The sequence below is a fragment of the Apus apus genome, chromosome 8, assembly GCF_020740795.1.
Source record: "Apus apus isolate bApuApu2 chromosome 8, bApuApu2.pri.cur, whole genome shotgun sequence".
Taxonomy (NCBI): domain Eukaryota; kingdom Metazoa; phylum Chordata; class Aves; order Apodiformes; family Apodidae; genus Apus; species Apus apus.
In genome coordinates this window covers 1,002,887-1,020,954 of record NC_067289.1, presented here as the reverse complement: position 1 = coordinate 1,020,954, position 18,068 = coordinate 1,002,887, and the positions used below count along the sequence as shown (strand labels likewise).

The following is an 18,068-nucleotide window of genomic DNA, read 5'->3' as shown; positions in this document are numbered from 1 at the left end:
CCCCACACCCCGCAACACCCCACTTACCCACCCGCACCCACACACACACACACCCCCCCCAGCCACACCGCCCAGCCCCGACCCAAGCCCGCTCCACCCACACCCACAACACCCGCACGCCGCCCCCGCGACCCCCGCCGCCACCATTCACCCCTCGCGCAACACCCCGACGCACAGACCCCGCACCCGCCTGGGCAAAACACCCACCCCAACAGACAACCGGGGCCATCCCCACACCCACCGCAGGAAAAGACCCTCCTGCAACACCCCGGCGGACAAACGGCGGCAACCCCACACCCGCCGCAGGAAAAGACCCTTCGGCAACACCCCGACGGACAGGCCGGAGACGCGCCTGCACCCCTCGTGCCCCTCCAACCAAAAGCCACGCCCCGCGCCACCCCGGGACCCAAAAGGCGGCCGGAGCCCCACCCCTCAACGATCCATCCCCTGACCAAAAGCCACCACCCGCAACCCCCCCGGCAGCACAACGGGGCTTCCGCAACACCCCAGCACCTAAAAGGGGGACAACTAGCACCCCCTGACTACCCCCGACCACAAGCCCCTCCGGCAACACCCCGACAGGAACGGAGGGGATGCTCCTCCGGCCCGCCAGCACCCTGACCCTAAGCCCCGGCCCGCAACACCCCGACAGGAAAAAGGGGGGACGCACCTGCTCCCCTCGGCGCCCCCAGCCGCAAGCCCCGACCCCCACCAGCCCCTAAAGAGAGAACAACAGGGCTTCTGCCCCCACCAGGCCAGACTCGGGGTTCCCCCCCGGCAAAAGCCTACAGCACCCGGTATTCCCAGGCGGTCTCCCATCCAAGTACTAACCGGGCCCGACCCTGCTTAGCTTCCGAGATCAGACGAGATCGGGCGTTCTCAGGGTGGTATGGCCGTAGGCACCCCCACACCCCGCAACACCCCACTTACCCACCCGCACCCACACACACACACACCCCCCCCTGCCACACCGCCCAGCCCCGACCCAAGCCCGCTCCACCCACACCCACAACACCCGCACGCCGCCCCCGCGACCCCCGCCGCCACCATTCACCCCTCGCGCAACACCCCGACGCACAGACCCCGCACCCGCCTGGGCAAAACACCCACCCCAACAGACAACCGGGGCCATCCCCACACCCACCGCAGGAAAAGACCCTCCTGCAACACCCCGGCGGACAAACGGCGGCAACCCCACACCCGCCGCAGGAAACGACCCTTCGGCAACACCCCGACGGACAGGCCGGAGACGCGCCTGCACCCCTCGTGCCCCTCCAACCAAAAGCCACGCCCCGCGCCACCCCGGGACCCAAAAGGCGGCCGGAGCCCCACCCCTCAACGATCCATCCCCTGACCAAAAGCCACCACCCGCAACCCCCCCGGCAGCACAACGGGGCTTCCGCAACACCCCAGCACCTAAAAGGGGGACAACTAGCACCCCCTGACTACCCCCGACCACAAGCCCCTCCGGCAACACCCCGACAGGAACGGAGGGGATGCTCCTCCGGCCCGCCAGCACCCTGACCCTAAGCCCCGGCCCGCAACACCCCGACAGGAAAAAGGGGGGACGCACCTGCTCCCCTCGGCGCCCCCAGCCGCAAGCCCCGACCCCCACCAGCCCCTAAAGAGAGAACAACAGGGCTTCTGCCCCCTCCAGGCCAGACTCGGGGTTCCCCCCCGGCAAAAGCCTACAGCACCCGGTATTCCCAGGCGGTCTCCCATCCAAGTACTAACCGGGCCCGACCCTGCTTAGCTTCCGAGATCAGACGAGATCGGGCGTTCTCAGGGTGGTATGGCCGTAGGCACCCCCACACCCCGCAACACCCCACTTACCCACCCGCACCCACACACACACACACCCCCCCTGCCACACCGCCCAGCCCCGACCCAAGCCCGCTCCACCCACACCCACAACACCCGCACGCCGCCCCCGCGACCCCCGCCGCCACCATTCACCCCTCGCGCAACACCCCGACGCACAGACCCCGCACCCGCCTGGGCAAAACACCCACCCCAACAGACAACCGGGGCCATCCCCACACCCACCGCAGGAAAAGACCCTCCTGCAACACCCCGGCGGACAAACGGCGGCAACCCCACACCCGCCGCAGGAAAAGACCCTTCGGCAACACCCCGACGGACAGGCCGGAGACGCGCCTGCACCCCTCGTGCCCCTCCAACCAAAAGCCACGCCCCGCGCCACCCCGGGACCCAAAAGGCGGCCGGAGCCCCACCCCTCAACGATCCATCCCCTGACCAAAAGCCACCACCCGCAACCCCCCCGGCAGCACAACGGGGCTTCCGCAACACCCCAGCACCTAAAAGGGGGACAACTAGCACCCCCTGACTACCCCCGACCACAAGCCCCTCCGGCAACACCCCGACAGGAACGGAGGGGATGCTCCTCCGGCCCGCCAGCACCCTGACCCTAAGCCCCGGCCCGCAACACCCCGACAGGAAAAAGGGGGGACGCACCTGCTCCCCTCGGCGCCCCCAGCCGCAAGCCCCGACCCCCACCAGCCCCCAAAGAGAGAACAACAGGGCTTCTGCCCCCTCCAGGCCAGACTCGGGGTTCCCCCCCGGCAAAAGCCTACAGCACCCGGTATTCCCAGGCGGTCTCCCATCCAAGTACTAACCGGGCCCGACCCTGCTTAGCTTCCGAGATCAGACGAGATCGGGCGTTCTCAGGGTGGTATGGCCGTAGGCACCCCCACACCCCGCAACACCCCACTTACCCACCCGCACCCACACACACACACACCCCCCCCGCCACACCGCCCAGCCCCGACCCAAGCCCGCTCCACCCACACCCACAACACCCGCACGCCGCCCCCGCGACCCCCGCCGCCACCATTCACCCCTCGCGCAACACCCCGACGCACAGACCCCGCACCCGCCTGGGCAAAACACCCACCCCAACAGACAACCGGGGCCATCCCCACACCCACCGCAGGAAAAGACCCTCCTGCAACACCCCGGCGGACAAACGGCGGCAACCCCACACCCGCCGCAGGAAAAGACCCTTCGGCAACACCCCGACGGACAGGCCGGAGACGCGCCTGCACCCCCTCGTGCCCCTCCAACCAAAAGCCACGCCCCGCGCCACCCCGGGACCCAAAAGGCGGCCGGAGCCCCACCCCACAACGATCCATCCCCTGACCAAAAGCCACCACCCGCAACCCCCCCGGCAGCACAACGGGGCTTCCGCAACACCCCAGCACCTAAAAGGGGGACAACTAGCACCCCCTGACTACCCCCGACCACAAGCCCCTCCGGCAACACCCCGACAGGAACGGAGGGGATGCTCCTCCGGCCCGCCAGCACCCTGACCCTAAGCCCCGGCCCGCAACACCCCGACAGGAAAAAGGGGGGACGCACCTGCTCCCCTCGGCGCCCCCAGCCGCAAGCCCCGACCCCCACCCGCCCCTAAAGAGAGAACAACAGGGCTTCTGCCCCCTCCAGGCCAGACTCGGGGTTCCCCCCCGGCAAAAGCCTACAGCACCCGGTATTCCCAGGCGGTCTCCCATCCAAGTACTAACCGGGCCCGACCCTGCTTAGCTTCCGAGATCAGACGAGATCGGGCGTTCTCAGGGTGGTATGGCCGTAGGCACCCCCACACCCCGCAACACCCCACTTACCCACCCGCACCCACACACACACACACCCCCCCCTGCCACACCGCCCAGCCCCGACCCAAGCCCGCTCCACCCACACCCACAACACCCGCACGCCGCCCCCGCGACCCCCGCCGCCACCATTCACCCCTCGCGCAACACCCCGACGCACAGACCCCGCACCCGCCTGGGCAAAACACCCACCCCAACAGACAACCGGGGCCATCCCCACACCCACCGCAGGAAAAGACCCTCCTGCAACACCCCGGCGGACAAACGGCGGCAACCCCACACCCGCCGCAGGAAACGACCCTTCGGCAACACCCCGACGGACAGGCCGGAGACGCGCCTGCACCCCTCGTGCCCCTCCAACCAAAAGCCACGCCCCGCGCCACCCCGGGACCCAAAAGGCGGCCGGAGCCCCACCCCTCAACGATCCATCCCCTGACCAAAAGCCACCACCCGCAACCCCCCCGGCAGCACAACGGGGCTTCCGCAACACCCCAGCACCTAAAAGGGGGACAACTAGCACCCCCTGACTACCCCCGACCACAAGCCCCTCCGGCAACACCCCGACAGGAACGGAGGGGATGCTCCTCCGGCCCGCCAGCACCCTGACCCTAAGCCCCGGCCCGCAACACCCCGACAGGAAAAAGGGGGGACGCACCTGCTCCCCTCGGCGCCCCCAGCCGCAAGCCCCGACCCCCACCAGCCCCTAAAGAGAGAACAACAGGGCTTCTGCCCCCTCCAGGCCAGACTCGGGGTTCCCCCCCGGCAAAAGCCTACAGCACCCGGTATTCCCAGGCGGTCTCCCATCCAAGTACTAACCGGGCCCGACCCTGCTTAGCTTCCGAGATCAGACGAGATCGGGCGTTCTCAGGGTGGTATGGCCGTAGGCACCCCCACACCCCGCAACACCCCACATACCCACCCGCACCCACACACACACACACCCCCCCCTGCCACACCGCCCAGCCCCGACCCAAGCCCGCTCCACCCACACCCACAACACCCGCACGCCGCCCCCGCGACCCCCGCCGCCACCATTCACCCCTCGCGCAACACCCCGACGCACAGACCCCGCACCCGCCTGGGCAAAACACCCACCCCAACAGACAACCGGGGCCATCCCCACACCCACCGCAGGAAAAGACCCTCCTGCAACACCCCGGCGGACAAACGGCGGCAACCCCACACCCGCCGCAGGAAAAGACCCTTCGGCAACACCCCGACGGACAGGCCGGAGACGCGCCTGCACCCCTCGTGCCCCTCCAACCAAAAGCCACGCCCCGCGCCACCCCGGGACCCAAAAGGCGGCCGGAGCCCCACCCCTCAACGATCCATCCCCTGACCAAAAGCCACCACCCGCAACCCCCCCCGGCAGCACAACGGGGCTTCCGCAACACCCCAGCACCTAAAAGGGGGACAACTAGCACCCCCTGACTACCCCCGACCACAAGCCCCTCCGGCAACACCCCGACAGGAACGGAGGGGATGCTCCTCCGGCCCGCCAGCACCCTGACCCTAAGCCCCGGCCCGCAACACCCCGACAGGAAAAAGGGGGGACGCACCTGCTCCCCTCGGCGCCCCCAGCCGCAAGCCCCGACCCCCACCAGCCCCTAAAGAGAGAACAACAGGGCTTCTGCCCCCTCCAGGCCAGACTCGGGGTTCCCCCCCGGCAAAAGCCTACAGCACCCGGTATTCCCAGGCGGTCTCCCATCCAAGTACTAACCGGGCCCGACCCTGCTTAGCTTCCGAGATCAGACGAGATCGGGCGTTCTCAGGGTGGTATGGCCGTAGGCACCCCCACACCCCGCAACACCCCACTTACCCACCCGCACCCACACACACACACACCCCCCCCCTGCCACACCGCCCAGCCCCGACCCAAGCCCGCTCCACCCACACCCACAACACCCGCACGCCGCCCCCGCGACCCCCGCCGCCACCATTCACCCCTCGCGCAACACCCCGACGCACAGACCCCGCACCCGCCTGGGCAAAACACCCACCCCAACAGACAACCGGGGCCATCCCCACACCCACCGCAGGAAAAGACCCTCCTGCAACACCCCGGCGGACAAACGGCGGCAACCCCACACCCGCCGCAGGAAAAGACCCTTCGGCAACACCCCGACGGACAGGCCGGAGACGCGCCTGCACCCCTCGTGCCCCTCCAACCAAAAGCCACGCCCCGCGCCACCCCGGGACCCAAAAGGCGGCCGGAGCCCCACCCCTCAACGATCCATCCCCTGACCAAAAGCCACCACCCGCAACCCCCCCGGCAGCACAACGGGGCTTCCGCAACACCCCAGCACCTAAAAGGGGGACAACTAGCACCCTCTGACTACCCCCGACCACAAGCCCCTCCGGCAACACCCCGACAGGAACGGAGGGGATGCTCCTCCGGCCCGCCAGCACCCTGACCCTAAGCCCCGGCCCGCAACACCCCGACAGGAAAAAGGGGGGACGCACCTGCTCCCCTCGGCGCCCCCAGCCGCAAGCCCCGACCCCCACCAGCCCCTAAAGAGAGAACAACAGGGCTTCTGCCCCCTCCAGGCCAGACTCGGGGTTCCCCCCCGGCAAAAGCCTACAGCACCCGGTATTCCCAGGCGGTCTCCCATCCAAGTACTAACCGGGCCCGACCCTGCTTAGCTTCCGAGATCAGACGAGATCGGGCGTTCTCAGGGTGGTATGGCCGTAGGCACCCCCACACCCCGCAACACCCCACTTACCCACCCGCACCCACACACACACACACACCCCCCCCGCCACACCGCCCAGCCCCGACCCAAGCCCGCTCCACCCACACCCACAACACCCGCACGCCGCCCCCGCGACCCCCGCCGCCACCATTCACCCCTCGCGCAACACCCCGACGCACAGACCCCGCACCCGCCTGGGCAAAACACCCACCCCAACAGACAACCGGGGCCATCCCCACACCCACCGCAGGAAAAGACCCTCCTGCAACACCCCGGCGGACAAACGGCGGCAACCCCACACCCGCCGCAGGAAACGACCCTTCGGCAACACCCCGACGGACAGGCCGGAGACGCGCCTGCACCCCTCGTGCCCCTCCAACCAAAAGCCACGCCCCGCGCCACCCCGGGACCCAAAAGGCGGCCGGAGCCCCACCCCTCAACGATCCATCCCCTGACCAAAAGCCACCACCCGCAACCCCCCCGGCAGCACAACGGGGCTTCCGCAACACCCCAGCACCTAAAAGGGGGACAACTAGCACCCCCTGACTACCCCCGACCACAAGCCCCTCCGGCAACACCCCGACAGGAACGGAGGGGATGCTCCTCCGGCCCGCCAGCACCCTGACCCTAAGCCCCGGCCCGCAACACCCCGACAGGAAAAAGGGGGGACGCACCTGCTCCCCTCGGCGCCCCCAGCCGCAAGCCCCGACCCCCACCAGCCCCTAAAGAGAGAACAACAGGGCTTCTGCCCCCTCCAGGCCAGACTCGGGGTTCCCCCCCGGCAAAAGCCTACAGCACCCGGTATTCCCAGGCGGTCTCCCATCCAAGTACTAACCGGGCCCGACCCTGCTTAGCTTCCGAGATCAGACGAGATCGGGCGTTCTCAGGGTGGTATGGCCGTAGGCACCCCCACACCCCGCAACACCCCACTTACCCACCCGCACACACACACACACACACCCCCCCCCTGCCACACCGCCCAGCCCCGACCCAAGCCCGCTCCACCCACACCCACAACACCCGCACGCCGCCCCCGCGACCCCCGCCGCCACCATTCACCCCTCGCGCAACACCCCGACGCACAGACCCCGCACCCGCCTGGGCAAAACACCCACCCCAACAGACAACCGGGGCCATCCCCACACCCACCGCAGGAAAAGACCCTCCTGCAACACCCCGGCGGACAAACGGCGGCAACCCCACACCCGCCGCAGGAAACGACCCTTCGGCAACACCCCGACGGACAGGCCGGAGACGCGCCTGCACCCCTCGTGCCCCTCCAACCAAAAGCCACGCCCCGCGCCACCCCGGGACCCAAAAGGCGGCCGGAGCCCCACCCCTCAACGATCCATCCCCTGACCAAAAGCCACCACCCGCAACCCCCCCGGCAGCACAACGGGGCTTCCGCAACACCCCAGCACCTAAAAGGGGGACAACTAGCACCCCCTGACTACCCCCGACCACAAGCCCCTCCGGCAACACCCCGACAGGAACGGAGGGGATGCTCCTCCGGCCCGCCAGCACCCTGACCCTAAGCCCCGGCCCGCAACACCCCGACAGGAAAAAGGGGGGACGCACCTGCTCCCCTCGGCGCCCCCAGCCGCAAGCCCCGACCCCCACCAGCCCCTAAAGAGAGAACAACAGGGCTTCTGCCCCCTCCAGGCCAGACTCGGGGTTCCCCCCCGGCAAAAGCCTACAGCACCCGGTATTCCCAGGCGGTCTCCCATCCAAGTACTAACCGGGCCCGACCCTGCTTAGCTTCCGAGATCAGACGAGATCGGGCGTTCTCAGGGTGGTATGGCCGTAGGCACCCCCACACCCCGCAACACCCCACTTACCCACCCGCACCCACACACACACACACCCCCCCCGCCACACCGCCCAGCCCCGACCCAAGCCCGCTCCACCCACACCCACAACACCCGCACGCCGCCCCCGCGACCCCCGCCGCCACCATTCACCCCTCGCGCAACACCCCGACGCACAGACCCCGCACCCGCCTGGGCAAAACACCCACCCCAACAGACAACCGGGGCCATCCCCACACCCACCGCAGGAAAAGACCCTCCTGCAACACCCCGGCGGACAAACGGCGGCAACCCCACACCCGCCGCAGGAAAAGACCCTTCGGCAACACCCCGACGGACAGGCCGGAGACGCGCCTGCACCCCTCGTGCCCCTCCAACCAAAAGCCACGCCCCGCGCCACCCCGGGACCCAAAAGGCGGCCGGAGCCCCACCCCTCAACGATCCATCCCCTGACCGAAAGCCACCACCCGCAACCCCCCCGGCAGCACAACGGGGCTTCCGCAACACCCCAGCACCTAAAAGGGGGACAACTAGCACCCCCTGACTACCCCCGACCACAAGCCCCTCCGGCAACACCCCGACAGGAACGGAGGGGATGCTCCTCCGGCCCGCCAGCACCCTGACCCTAAGCCCCGGCCCGCAACACCCCGACAGGAAAAAGGGGGGACGCACCTGCTCCCCTCGGCGCCCCCAGCCGCAAGCCCCGACCCCCACCAGCCCCTAAAGAGAGAACAACAGGGCTTCTGCCCCCTCCAGGCCAGACTCGGGGTTCCCCCCCGGCAAAAGCCTACAGCACCCGGTATTCCCAGGCGGTCTCCCATCCAAGTACTAACCGGGCTCGACACACAGACCCTGCAGTCTCCTCATGAAAGGCCCTCATGTGACACCCTGTAGATAATCAGGGCTAAGTTGGCACTGCTTTACCCTTTTATGGGAAATTCACAGTCTGCAACACCCTGAGTGTCCAATGGGTGTAGCACCCCATACACAGCATTAGAATCATTTTTTTTTTTTAAAGGATTTTGAGATTACTGAGTCAAATCATAACCAAACTCTTCCAACCAGTAACTCAGCTGTTCCAGGTACTTTGCCTAAACCAGTTCCCTTTAGCATGACATCCCTAAGTGTTTTAAACACCTCCTGGGATGGTCATTTAACCACCTCTCTTGCCAGCCTGTTCCAGTGTTTAATAACCATTTTAGTGAATAATTTTTATCCAAGGTAAACCTCCTATGGTTGGAGCATGTTCCTCTTGTTTGTGAGGATGGTTCCTTCTTGGAACCATCTTGGATGGTTCTTGTTCTATCACTTGTTACTTGTGAGAATGGACTGATCCCCTTGGCTCTAACCTTCTCTCAGGCAGTTGCAGAGCCAGCAGGTCTGCCCTCAGCCTCCGTTGCTCCAGGCTGAGCACTCCAAAGTCCCTCAGCTGCTCCTTGGCAGACTTGTCCTCCAGCGCCTTCCCCACCTCCATTGCCCTTCTGTGGACACACTCCTACCTCTCAATGTCCTGAAATGAATGCAGGATTCAAGGTGTGGTCTCACCAGTCATGATCACAGGGGGACTCTGACATTCCTGCTCTGGTCCTGCTGTTTTATGTTGCCAGCTGACATCCAGGAAGTTGAAGTCCCTGACAAGGACAAGAGCAAGAGATCAAGAGAATTCTCTTGGATGTCTATACAATATTTCACCTGTCTCTTCATCCTGGTTGGGTGGTCTATAACAGGCTCCCACCATGGTGTCTGTTTTGTTGGCCTTCCCCCTCATTCTTACCCATAAACATACAATACTCCTGTCATTGTCACTGAGTTCCAGGCATTTGTAGCTCTCCCAAACATAAAGGGCCACCCCACCACCTCTCCTCCTTGTCTGCCCCTTCTAAAAGGCTTGCAGCCATCGACTGCAGCCCTCCAGTCCTGTGATTTGTCCCACCAACTTTCCATGATGATGATGCTATCACCATTCTCCTGCTGCACAACATCTTCCAGCTCCTCTTGCTTGTTGCCCTTGCTGAGTGCACTGGTGCAGATGCACTTCAGTTGGGCCGATTGTCCCACCACTTTTTTGCCAGGGGAAGTCCTAATTCCCAGCTGGCTGTTCTCAGGCACTTCCCTGGTAACTGGTTGACCCGTGTCCCTTGCATCTTGGTTGCCACACAAATCTCCATCCCCTATCTCCACCAGAGGGCAGACTGGAAGCCCTCGTTATCACACCATCCCTCAAACACTCACGTGGTGGCCCCAGGTATTTCTAGCCAGCCCAGTTTTGTGCCCTCCTCCGTTCAATCCTACTTTAAAGCCCTCCTGATGAGCCCTACTAGCCCCTTCACCAGGCCTGTGGAGACAGGTGTATCCCATCTGTTGCCTACAGGCCTGTTGGCATGTCAATAAACCCATGGTCAAAGAACCCAGAGTCCTGCTGGTGACACTAGGCTTGGAGCCAGGTATTGATCTGGCGCTTCCTGTTTATTCCCTAATCAATCCCTACAACTGGAGGGACAAAAGGGAACACCATCTGTGCTCCTGATCCCTTAACCAGACATCTCTCTTAATTGTTTTTGCTGCTTCATCACTGCCTACCTGGAAGATCAATAATGGGTAGTAATCCAAGGGCTTTATGAGGGAAGGAGCTTTTACCCCTACCCTCTAAGGCCTGAGGAGGCCACAGAGATGATCCAAGGGCTGGAGCAGCTCTGCTCTGGAGACAGGCTGGGAGAGTTGGGGTGTTCAGCCTGGAGAAGAGAAGGCTCCAGGGAGACCTGAGAGCACCTTCCAGTGCCTGAAGGGGCTCCAGGAAAGCTGGGGAGGGGCTTGGGACAAGGGCAGGGAGGGAGAGGACAAGGGGGATGGATGAAAACTGGCAGAGGGAGATTGAGGTGAGACATGAGGAGGGAATTCTGGAGTGTGAGGGTGGTGAGAGCCTGGCCCAGGTTGCCCAGGGAAGCTGTGGCTGCCCCATCCCTGGCAGTGTTGAAGGGCAGGTTGGATGGGGCTTGGAGCAACCTGGGCTGGTGGGAGGTGTCCCTGCCCATGCAGGGAGTTGGAACCTGATGACTCTTAAGGCCCCTCCCACGGAACCATTCCATGATTCTGTGAAGTCACCGCGCTCACCCGGGTATGGACTTCTCTGTGTTGTGGGCCCCATCAGCCTATTGGGCTTGTTTCAGGGAAGAGTAGCTTGTGGCTTTAGCAGCATAGCTCTTTCTCACACTCCCTGATGCTCCTCAACCTACTCACCTTCTCCCGGAGCTCCATCACCAGACGGAGGAGTTCCTCCGCCCGGACATACCTCCCCAGGCTGGCTCCCTCCTCTCCCCAGCCACGCTGTGTGAGCAGCGTGACACCTGCGTTTTCCCACCGGCGCTGGGAAGCTGCGGCAGCCCTAGAGTTTGCAGACCCGAGGGAACCTCACGCCTTTCTGCCGCCCGCCGCTCCGGCCGCCCGGTCTCCCCGGGCCGCTCAGACGCGGAGGCAGCGGCGCCCGTTGCCACGGCAACGCGCCGCTCTCGTCAGCGGCTGTCGCGACAACTCCCGGCTGTCCGAAGTGCCGGGGGTTTGCTGGGGGGTCATGGGGGGGCGACCCCCGTTTTGCTGTCGGGGCGTAACCGAGGGGGCAGGGGTGATTTTACGGAGGTTTTGCCGCTGCCGTTGTGCCTGGTGTGCCTCTCTTCCCCCTTGTGCTCTCATTTTGGTTTGTTAATGTTTCTGTGTAAGAAAGGTGGGGCTTTATTTTCTGCTATTTGTGCTCAATTTATTCTCCGCGGAAGCTTTTGAGGGAGCCAGCGGCTGGAAGCGGCATTTTGCGGGTCTGTCCCAGGTTCGGTGGCTGCCGGGGGGGGTGGCTGTGTCTGACGATGTCCCTCTGCCCTTTGCAGCGCTGCCGGTGCTGTCGCCGGGCACAGCCGCCCCGCCGGCGGGTCCGGTGCCGCGGGGACCGGCGGGGCAGCGGCGCTAGGCCAGGAGCCCGTGGGTGTCTGCGAGGGGCCGCGCCACGCTCTGGAAGGCCCACTGCAGGATCCCGTCCCAGGCGCCCTGGAGACAGCCCCACCGTCACTCTCCCTTCCCGCCCCGCTCCCCGTGCCCTGGGCTGTCCCGCCTCCACAGATGTCACCCTGTGGGTCCCACCAGGGCCGTGGTCCCCCCTGCGTTTTGCCTGTCGTTGATCCCCCCCGTCGTGCCGTACCTCACCCAGGAGCGCGTCCAGCTCATCCCTGCTCAGCACGGCGTCGCTGCCAGCCGAGACCTCCTCTGCCTGCAGGAGGGGACATGTCCTGCCAGCGCTCCTGCCTGCCCCCTGCCCGCAGCCCCGTGGGTCAGGGCTGCTGCCCGGGTGCAGCCCCTCCGGCACAGCCTCAGCTCCTCACCCAGACGGAGCCTCCGGTCTCCGGCCCCTCGGCCTCACCGGCCCTTCCTCCCGGCTGGGTTCGGGCGCCGGTTGTACCCACCTTTGCCACCGGTAGCGGGTGGTCGCTGGCCGCCGCGGTGCCCTCCAGGCTGCCGGTGTTTGGGGTGCCCGCGCAGGACGAGCAGAGGAGCAGCCCCCTACAGCCAGCGGGGGGACAGCAACCCTCAGGGCAGCCCCCTCCAGGGCAGGATCTGGGGCTGGGATAGGGGGGATGGCGGGGGGCTCACCCGGGGTCCCCACTGGGCGCAGGGCCGTGGCGGAGTGCAGGGATCCGGGTGAAGCAGTGGCTGCAGACACTCCCGTCCCCTCCATCCCGCCGGGCGCCGGACGCCTCCGTCCCCGGGACCTCAGGGTTCGGCTCAGCAGCCGCTGCCTCCCGCAGCCGCCCCGGTTCGGCCGCACAGCAGCCACAGCGCCACGTCCCGCTGCACAGCCGGAGCGGCGGTGAGGGACGGCGGGGGGACACCGGGGTCCCCGCGGCTTCCCGGGGCTCACCTGGGGACACGGGGCAGTGGGGGCACCAGGCAGGCCAGGTGGAAGGCCCTGGGGCAGCCGTCGCAGCAGATGAGCTCGCCGCCATCCCCGCACGCCGCACACTCATCCTCGTTCTCCTGCTGTGGGGGAGCAGGCAGGGGGTCGCCACCACCCCCGGGGGCACCGGCAGGACGCCTGCAGCCCTGGCCATGGCGGGGCTCGTGGGGCCCATCACTCGCCACCCCCTCACCCTCTTCCACCACATCACCCACCCCGCACCCATACCCCAGCCCCTCTTAGGGCAGCATCACCCGACCCCGGGAGTTGTAGCCTGGTGACTCCATCAGCCAAGCCCTGGGTGACCTGTGGTCGGCCAGTGCAAAGGGCCAGGCCAGGGCCACCCTGAGGGCCCCCAGTTCACGGGAAGCCATGTCTGGGGCTCACCTGGTGGGGTGTGGAGTCCTGTCTGTGCAGGGCAGATGCTGGTGGCCGGCCCTGGGGGTGCAGTCGGGGCTCCCCACTCTGCAGGTGAGACAAGATGGGCGGGGGAAGATGTCAGGACACCTCAGGCCACATCCCAAGCAGGGACAAACCCTCACTGCAGCCTCGGGCAGCAAAAGAGGGGTGGAAGGCGGGAGGATTCCGTACACTTTGGGATGCCTTTGGCCGGGTGGGGGTCTTCAGGCTGCGGCTTCTGCTCCTGGCCCCCGGCTCCTCAGCAGTGGCTGGGGTGTACAGCTCGTCCCCAGCTTTGCTGCCCATCTTGGAGCTGCCTGCAAGAGAGGCCGAGAGCGGCTCCCGCGGGGCGCCCCCGCCGCCCCTGCCCGGGGCGGCTTCAGAACCCAGAGGCTGAGCTGGGCTGCACGTACCCGGCTCCCGCGCCTGTTTGAGGAGGATGCCCTCGATGGCCCCGCGGGTGCCCGGCACGTCGCTGCTCGCCACGGCCACTGCTCTCTGCACCGAGGCGGCCACCGCCTGGAGGGCTGCAGGCAGGGGGGGGTCAGCGGGGCAGGCAGCCCCCCCTGCTGCAGCAAACGGGGGGCACCGAGGGGTCAGAACTCACCGCCGGCACGGGGGGGGCGAGGGGTGTCTGCGCCCTCCGGCTTCCTCAGGGTCCTCACCTTCGCTAGGGTCCCTGTGGCGTTGTGAGGGTGGGTGTGAGGGGGCACAGCCCCCCAGTGTGCCCTGGGACCCCCCAGCACCCTGTCCCATCTCCGCTGGGCTCCCAGTCTGCATACCAGGGCTGGCAGCGTGCCTCGGGGAGGGCTGTGGCGGCCGCGCCCCGTCCCGCTCCTCGGGGGCTCTTCTCTTGCCCTGGGGTCTGTGCGGAGCCGGCACCGCGGGGCTGTGGGAGACACCCTGGCTGCGACGCTGCTGTCCCAGCTCCAACTCTGCAGAGGGGACAGGGAGAGGGACAGCGAGAGAGACATGGAGAGGCACAGGCACAGCCGGTCCCAGGCGACCCCCCTTGGGGTGCTGGACCCCCCATCTGCCTCCCTTGTACCTGGGGGGAAGGCGCCGCGCAGGGGCCGCAGCCGGCTGTACCGCTCCAGGTTGTATTCCTTGAAGAGGACGGCCCAGAAGCCGTGGATGGTGGCCATGTCACCATGGCCCAGCAGCCAGGTGAGCAGTGCGTGGAAGGCGCGGTGGGAGCCCTCCCGCTCCGCCCGGCTCAGCGTCTCCTGCCGGTGCCACCGGGGCCCGTTGTCACGCAGCCAGAGCCACCAGCCGGCCCTGGCCCCCACGGGGTGGGTGACTGTCCCTTCCCTGCTCGCAGCCTCACCTTGAAGACTTGCTCGGGGACAACATCGTGGTCAGCCAGACCGTGCAGCAGCGGGAAGACATCGTCCACCGCCATGGCGATCTCGGTGCGGTGCAGCTTGAGCAGGCGCCGCGGGTCCCCCTCGCCCCCCGGCCCCGCCATCCTGTCCCGTCTGCCCGCCCCGCCGCTGCCCTTTAACGCCCCGGCAGGGAACCCGGCCCGCCCCACTCGTGTCCTTACGAGGCCGTGTAACCTGAGACAGCCCCCCCGCCCGCGCTGTCCCTGGGCTGTCCCCGCGGTGCCCCCGCACCCCCAGCCCCGGGGCCGGGGTCAGGCGGCTCCGCAGCGCGGGGCACCCGCAGCTCCTGATGCTGGAGCACGCCCGAGCCCGCAGCGCTCACCCCAGGGTGCTGGGCCCCCATCTCTCCCAGCCCCGCGGTCAGTCAGGCATTCCCCCAAAATTCCCGGACTTTCCGCAGCACTTGCTTCTCTCATCCAGAAACTCGGCTGCGGGTGCACGTGGGCAGCAGGGCCTCGGCAGCAGGGAAATGGGAATGTTTGGCCTGGCATCTGCTCGGCGAGGAGGCTCCAGCGGGGCGGGAACGCTGCACAAGTGAAGCATCACAGCACTGCCCTCCAGCCCGCCGGAGCAACAAGCTCCCACTCCAGGGAGCTGGGCAATGAAAGGACTTCACCAGAAAATACACAGCTGTAAAAAACCTTGCAGCCGGGGGAACCTGGCTCCTTGGGAGCATCTGGCATATCAAAGCCTGAGGGTTTGGCTGCCTCTGTCCAGGAAGAGAAAGCTCCAAAGTTCCCGTCGCTCTTCCTGAACGTTTGGGATTTCCCCAGGATGAATTTCCAGCCTCTCTCTCTGCAGACACATGTCTGTGCTGCCCAGATGGCTCAGCTGGGGAGGCCGTGGCCAGGCAGGGCTGTACCCATGTCACAGGGCAGCGCCTGACCCCGCCTGGGCGGGATGGGAAGGGGCACACGGGGGATGCGCCGTCACACGGAGTGAAGGGGTAGGTACAGCCACCAGTAAATCCTACAGGTAGTATCTGCTGGCTCCAAAACAGTACCAGAAGGAGGCAGCTGCTGTCCAGAAACTCGGGAAGAATAACAAGACAACACCCTGTGCCAGAGCTGGAAACACCCTCATGCACTTCTGGTTAACAAATTGATGTGTTTACCCACGGAAACACTCTCCCTGAAGCTGCCTTCAGGATTTGGGGTGACTTTTCCCAAGGAGACACCAGGAGCCGTGGGACGGTGGCAGGGCAGGCACTGTGCTGGGTTCCTGTGCCCCACACCACAGAATCACAGAATCTTAGGGGTTGGAAGGGACCTCGAAAGATCATCCAGTCCAACCCCCCTGCCAGAGCAGGGTCACCCAGAGCACATCACAGGAACGTGTCCAGGCGGGTTTGAAAGTCTCCAGCGAAGGAGACCCCACAACCTCTCTGGGCAGCCTGTCCCAGGGCTCTGTCACACCAGATGTCAGCGCCCACCTCTGCCGTGGCTGAGATGCCTTTGCCACCGCCTGCCTGATGTGCTCCCTCCAGGGGACAAAACATGAGGCTCAGGCAAAATGGGAGGTTCCTCTCCCCCCCGGAGCCTCCCCACACCCAGCCCAGCTGCTGAGCACCAGCACACTCATGACAGTCTCACAGGGTGCACCCTTCCCAGGAAAACCACCTTCCCCGGCATCCCACCCACAGTGCCAGGGCTTGCCACCATCACCCTGTGTGAAGCTGCCCAGCACCTCTGGGACACAGAGGTTGCCGTGGGGACATCCAGAGGCTGACCCCCCCCCGTGCCGACCCCCACGGGTGCTGCCCAAGGCCTCCAGGAGCGTGTGCCCACAGCACAGGGCTTGGGCTTGTCTGGAGTTCCAACTCTGTGGCTGTTGCTGTGCTCTGAATCACGGACACATCATTTTCCGCATCCAGACTAGAGAGGCAGTGCAATCATTTGCATTTTGGGTTGTTTTTTTCATGTTTCTTCCTCTTTTTGAGATGCCACACAGGGGGCAGAGCTGCAGGTGCCATGTGAGAAGGCACGTAGGTGCTGGGAGATGTGAGGGGTGTTTCTGCACAGCCTCGTGTCAGGCAGACCTGGGCAGCTCCGAGGCCACTTGCAAGGGCCAGAAGAGTTCAGCCTTTGCCTGCAGAGAGGCCTCAGTGTCAGTTATTAATTGAAATAAGTAAAATTGGGGGAGAAAAAAAAATTCATGTTTTGGGGGAAAAAAAATAACATATGAGAGAACAAAAGAGAGGCAGAATAAGAACAGAGCTTATGTAACAGTGAGGCAGAAAGAATGAGAAAAAAAACAGATCCCAATTAGAGAAAAGCAGGTCCCAAGTAGTTAACAGCCTGACCTTGAGATAGGCCTGCAGGACAGATGAAAGGGTTGGAAGGGTGTACTCCCCACAACTTAGCTTGGTGATAGCCTTGAGCACTAGGTAGAAAACACTGAGTAACTGGAGTCACAATATTAACATCTCATCAGCATATTCATGTGCTAGTAGCATACTAAAATACCTATCCACAGGCCAGAGGGACCCCTGCTAACAAAGAGCCCTCTACTCTTCAGGCATGCATGGTGACATACCTTTAAGTACTGCCACTTTAAATGGAAGAGAGGAATGTGTGTGAATGAGGGAATATAATTAGAGATCAAGTCATTTTTCACGGCTTTGGGTATAAAAGTATCCCTTGTGCCCTGGGAAGCTGAGCTTGCCATGTGGAACACCACCTGGTCTGTGCAGAACGGGTATTGAAGCAAATCTCTCGACTCTGTGGGTTGGCTCATTGCACCCCAGGTGACAGGCCCTGCTTGGGGACAACAGCCCTAAACCCTCCCTGGGGAGGCACGAGCCCTGCCTGGCTGCAAGGCTGGGGTGCAGGGGAGCAGGCCATACTGCTTTTGGGGACACACTCTCTCTTCTGCTCCCCTTCCAGAAACCCAAGCAAAAGGTTCAAGGCAGGTGAGTCCAGTCTGACTGAAGGCTGGAGGTGCTTCTCCATGATGCCCAGTTAAACCAGCAACTCAGCCTCCCTCAGGTGCATCAGCAGCCCCTGGGGTGCATCTTGATTCTCTCCTCCCACAAAAATCTGCTGAAGTCAACACACTCTTTCCAGCATTTCTTCCTTTCCCGTTTTTTAGGGACATGGTTTAGTGATGGGCTGCACAATGCTGGGTTAACACTGGGCTTGATCCTAAAAGGCCTTCTGCAACCAAAACAATCCTATGCCCCGTGGTGTGAACCATTAGACACCACCTGCCCCTGCTCCTCT

At 64.8% G+C, this 18,068-nt stretch overlaps 1 protein-coding gene and 9 non-coding genes across 10 annotated transcripts; all 10 read right to left on the bottom strand.

The window, feature by feature from the left end:
- Nucleotides 1-782: 782 nt before the first annotated feature.
- LOC127388054 (5S ribosomal RNA) lies at nucleotides 783-901 on the bottom strand. Its single transcript, XR_007890281.1, has one exon. It is a non-coding gene; the product is annotated as a 5S ribosomal RNA (ribosomal RNA).
- Nucleotides 902-1,685: 784 nt separating this feature from the next.
- LOC127388053 (5S ribosomal RNA) lies at nucleotides 1,686-1,804 on the bottom strand. Its single transcript, XR_007890280.1, has one exon. It is a non-coding gene; the product is annotated as a 5S ribosomal RNA (ribosomal RNA).
- A 783-nt stretch (nucleotides 1,805-2,587) lies between these two features.
- On the bottom strand, nucleotides 2,588-2,706 carry LOC127388052 (5S ribosomal RNA). The gene has a single exon (XR_007890279.1). It is a non-coding gene; the product is annotated as a 5S ribosomal RNA (ribosomal RNA).
- Nucleotides 2,707-3,490: 784 nt separating this feature from the next.
- Nucleotides 3,491-3,609, bottom strand: LOC127388051 (5S ribosomal RNA). The gene has a single exon (XR_007890278.1). It is a non-coding gene; the product is annotated as a 5S ribosomal RNA (ribosomal RNA).
- A 784-nt stretch (nucleotides 3,610-4,393) lies between these two features.
- On the bottom strand, nucleotides 4,394-4,512 carry LOC127388050 (5S ribosomal RNA). The gene has a single exon (XR_007890277.1). It is a non-coding gene; the product is annotated as a 5S ribosomal RNA (ribosomal RNA).
- A 785-nt stretch (nucleotides 4,513-5,297) lies between these two features.
- LOC127388049 (5S ribosomal RNA) lies at nucleotides 5,298-5,416 on the bottom strand. The gene has a single exon (XR_007890276.1). It is a non-coding gene; the product is annotated as a 5S ribosomal RNA (ribosomal RNA).
- Nucleotides 5,417-6,201: 785 nt separating this feature from the next.
- On the bottom strand, nucleotides 6,202-6,320 carry LOC127388048 (5S ribosomal RNA). The gene has a single exon (XR_007890275.1). It is a non-coding gene; the product is annotated as a 5S ribosomal RNA (ribosomal RNA).
- A 785-nt stretch (nucleotides 6,321-7,105) lies between these two features.
- LOC127388046 (5S ribosomal RNA) lies at nucleotides 7,106-7,224 on the bottom strand. Its single transcript, XR_007890274.1, has one exon. It is a non-coding gene; the product is annotated as a 5S ribosomal RNA (ribosomal RNA).
- Nucleotides 7,225-8,009: 785 nt separating this feature from the next.
- On the bottom strand, nucleotides 8,010-8,128 carry LOC127388045 (5S ribosomal RNA). Its single transcript, XR_007890273.1, has one exon. It is a non-coding gene; the product is annotated as a 5S ribosomal RNA (ribosomal RNA).
- A 3,950-nt stretch (nucleotides 8,129-12,078) lies between these two features.
- LOC127387765 (autoimmune regulator-like) lies at nucleotides 12,079-14,930 on the bottom strand. Its single transcript, XM_051626540.1, has 10 exons — nucleotides 14,790-14,930; nucleotides 14,511-14,688; nucleotides 14,243-14,397; nucleotides 14,070-14,157; nucleotides 13,655-13,989; nucleotides 13,028-13,209; nucleotides 12,760-12,957; nucleotides 12,492-12,669; nucleotides 12,311-12,379; nucleotides 12,079-12,159 (listed from the first exon to the last, which is right to left on the bottom strand). The coding sequence occupies exons 1-10, from the start codon at nucleotides 14,928-14,930 to the stop codon at nucleotides 12,079-12,081; spliced, it is 1,605 nt and encodes a 534-aa protein (XP_051482500.1).
- Between the last annotated feature and the right edge of the window lie 3,138 nt (nucleotides 14,931-18,068).

What these genes read in the sequence shown, in the direction of transcription:
- LOC127387765 (XM_051626540.1), bottom strand. Translation starts at nt 14,930, where the DNA reads ATGGCGGGGCCGGGGGGCGAGGGGGACCCGCGGCGCCTGCTCAAGCTG. An exon ending in CCACTGCCCCGTGTCCCCAG is followed by an intron (nt 12,958 to 13,027) that starts GTGAGCCCCGGG and finishes CCGGCTGTGCAG; the next exon opens with CGGGACGTGGCGCTGTGGCT. An exon ending in TGGACGCGCTCCTGGGTGAG is followed by an intron (nt 12,160 to 12,310) that starts GTACGGCACGAC and finishes GGCTGTCTCCAG; the next exon opens with GGCGCCTGGGACGGGATCCT.